The sequence below is a fragment of the Oncorhynchus masou genome, chromosome 14 (assembly GCF_036934945.1).
Source record: "Oncorhynchus masou masou isolate Uvic2021 chromosome 14, UVic_Omas_1.1, whole genome shotgun sequence".
NCBI lineage: Eukaryota > Metazoa > Chordata > Actinopteri > Salmoniformes > Salmonidae > Oncorhynchus > Oncorhynchus masou.
This window is the reverse complement of record NC_088225.1, coordinates 5,331,029-5,334,431: the sequence shown is the minus strand read 5'-3', so window position 1 is coordinate 5,334,431 and position 3,403 is coordinate 5,331,029. Positions and strand designations below refer to the sequence as shown.

At 44.5% G+C, this 3,403-nt stretch overlaps 1 protein-coding gene across 1 annotated transcript in view; it reads right to left on the bottom strand.

The window, feature by feature from the left end:
• Positions 1-3,025, bottom strand: part of LOC135554020 (SH3 and cysteine-rich domain-containing protein 2-like) — a 42,938-nt gene extending 39,913 nt beyond the window's left edge. Inside the window, exon 1 of the mRNA XM_064986014.1 lies at positions 2,349-3,025. Within this exon, the coding sequence (XP_064842086.1) occupies positions 2,349-2,432 (84 nt within the window). The 5' untranslated portion in view covers positions 2,433-3,025. The remainder of the gene's footprint in view (positions 1-2,348) is intronic.
• Between the last annotated feature and the right edge of the window lie 378 nt (positions 3,026-3,403).

Genomic DNA, 3,403 nt, shown 5'->3' with positions numbered 1-3,403 from the left:
CCATCCTGGAAGAACTGCCTGTCCGTCCACCCATTCAAGACCTCAACCGTTCGCAACCTTCCAAGTGGTGTTATCAGCTATCTGTTTGCTCAGGAACAACAAGACTCCTGGCGCTGACAGCATCCCGGTAAAGCTACATAAGAAGGGAGGTTACTTCTGCACCAGAATGCTCCACCAGCACATCACAGAGGTTTGGGACCGGGAGAACGTCCCCGAACAGTGGCGGGATGCAAACATTGTCACCATCTAGAAGAACAAGGGTGACAAGTCCATCTGCTGCAACACCCGGGGGAAATCCCTTCTGGCTGTTGCCGGCAAGGTCCTGGCCAAGGTGATGCTACACAGGCTGGCGAACAACATCACAGAGGAACTGCTGCCAGAGTCACGATGAGGCTTCAGAAAGAACATGAGTACGGTCGACATGATATTCACGGCACGGCAACTCCAGGAGAAGTGCCGTGAACAACAACGGGACCTCTTCGTGGCCTTTGTCGACCTCTCCAAGGCCTTCGACACAGTGAGCAGGGAACTACTATGGGGCATTCTACTCAACATCCTTTGCCAGTTCCATGATGGGATGATGGCTCAGGTGGCCATAGGAGGGCAGGAGTCAGTGCCCTTTGGAGTAAGCATCGGTGTGAGGCAGGGGTGTGTGCTGGCACCGGTCCTCTTTAACATCTTCCTCCTAGCGGTCACCCAGCTTCTCCACAAGGAGCTTGAGGACAACAGCGGTGTTGTGTTGGATTTCAGGCTGGAAGAAAACAGTCCCCAAAGAATTGTGTGTGTGTGTGTGTTTGTGTCTGTTTAAAAAGGCACTTCAAGAAATGTTTTCAATGTACCTTCCGAAATAGTGTCTCACAGTCAGCTAGCATTCTATGTCATCACAAACCTCATTTGAACAACTGAGGCTGAGCGTAGGCAGGCTACATCAATGGATGTTGTGTGCTTTAATCTAATGCGGCATGCAATAACCTTCATACCAGTCGGCGTAGCAGAACAAGAATGCAAGAAAGAGAAGCAAGAAAGAGAGTGACGGCAAAAGCAAGCCAGCACGAGTGTATGCGTTGCTATGGTGATTTCAGTAAACAAAGAGTGCAATTCAACATAGAAAACAACGCTATGGCAGAAAGGCAAAAGTTGAAATAGTTGAACTCTGGCGGCAAGACCCGTCTACAGTGGCGTCTGACTGCATTCATTGCCAGCCTCAAGGCATTTACCGTCGTTCTCTCATTGAAAACGATGACATCCAGCTTGCCGTCTACCTCGTGCCATCTAAACCCAGCATTAACCTCAGTCAATGACACGTGATAGACAATGATAGAAACATACACGCACACAGCGAGGCAGTCAAATGACCAGAACGTCAAGAGACAACATGTAATAGCTTGTTTCTTTCACGTTTGACCCCAGGGACCTTGAATTCTGGACAGTAAATGAGTTTGCATCAATTGAGAAGTTGCTTGGCACTCTGTAATCTCTTCCATTAAACTAAATAATTGTGAGTGAAGTAATGCTGTGAGTGTCTGCAGTGTTCAAATAATTTACATTCAAAACTAAACAAACTTTCCTAATGGGCCTGATGGTAAGATAACTTGGACAGGACATTTATTCCAAGACATTCTGGAACCTGAGTGTCCCTTTGTAAAGTCTTCTTCATTTTGAGCATGTGTGTAAGCGTAGACACACACACACGCACAGTAAGTGAGAGAAAGAGAATGTTCCAATCATCTTGCCCCCTTTACGTCACCTGACGTGAGTTATTTTAGTTCCCCCATAGTGACGCAATTTACTGATGATGCGGTTTGAAATGCACCTGGCTGAAATCTACTGTGTTCAAGACAGTTGGGTTTATAACGATTCAAATTATGAGAAAAAAAACTATATGTTATAATAAATAATATAAAAAACTACAATACTGTAATAAAGCAGTGATTAACTATTATTTTTCCCCTGATATTAAGTCAACAGTAACTCCGTCTCGGCATCGTAAAACAAAAGAAAGGTATCAATGTGATAGTGAAAGCAACAAGTACTTTTAACTTTCTTAATACCAAGTCATACAGACTACTGGTATGTGGCTGTGTCATGGCTTTCTGCCCAAATATTACACGTCTTAACACAAATCAAACATATTCACCATGTGAAAACACCTGGAACAACCATTCAAACACCTTCATATTTCAAAGTCTCCGCTATCTAGTCAGAAGAACGGACTGCGTAAAACCTTCACACCACTGTCGACTAAGGTTCAAATTTCTCCCGCTGGTTATCTTGCAAGGGTAGTTGTTTCACCGAGGTCCGACACAGTTGTCAGCCAGTGAGACATGTGATTGTAGTATACTACTTGCCTTTGACACCGGTGTGATGGACATGTTGCTTGGCGAGCGCTGGAGCTGCGTCTCGGTCTCCATCTCGCTGTTCTCCGTCATCATCAGTTTCTTCACGGGATGAAATGAGACAGTCGGCTGTTACTGCTGAATTCATTCAAATGTGAGTTCGTCGAAAGTACTGCCCAGTTTAGCCGTTGAAATTGGCTAAATAAAGTGTGACATCTCGCCACGTTTTAACGATTCACGCGCGCGGGTAATAGGCAGGCTGTTGAGGATTATGCGCCACGAGATGCACAGGGTTACATCCAATTAATACACATCACAGGTCTAAAGGCATTTTAGGTCAGGGCTGCAGAAAGGGTGCAGTCTGTGGCGGTATTCGAAAGATTGGACCTTAGTTACGCATCAGCAAATAACGGTCCTATCCTGCCCTGCGAGGCAAGTAACCTACCAACTGCTATTCTCTCTGATAGTACTACTAGTAGTCACCTAAACTCTGATCCAAATACCTCATGTTGCAACAAGCAGGTGCGACTCTACTAAAGAAGAACAAATATTAATAATGTGTTCGAATCTGAGGGCTTATAGTCCATTAGATTTCCAAAAACAAGTAGTTGAGACGTTCCAGGAAGGTTCCTCGCACAAGCCAGAACTCCTGTAGTAGTAGTAGTATGGTAAGGGTACGTACAATAGCATTTTCCTTTCGTCGAACGTTTTACTGGACGTGTGCTGCCTACATAAATTCGACTAAACTTCAAACCCAGTCACGCCTCCATGTGCGTCCGTGGCGCATGATTGGAGCACTCTTTACAACTATGTCAATATTAATTTACTCCAATTTCAGGATTGGTGGTTGTCAGAATTCCATAAAGGGGGCGGTATATTGGTGTGACAGTAGGTTATGATAGAAAATACTGGGCTTCGAGTATGGCATTAATTTACACCTCCGTGTAAATTAATGCCATGGTCACAGAACACTTGTCAACATTTCCATTGATGGGCTATCATAACGTGTTTACTTACATTTCGGATTAAGGATTACATTAGAGGTTGTTATTTTAGAATAAATGAAA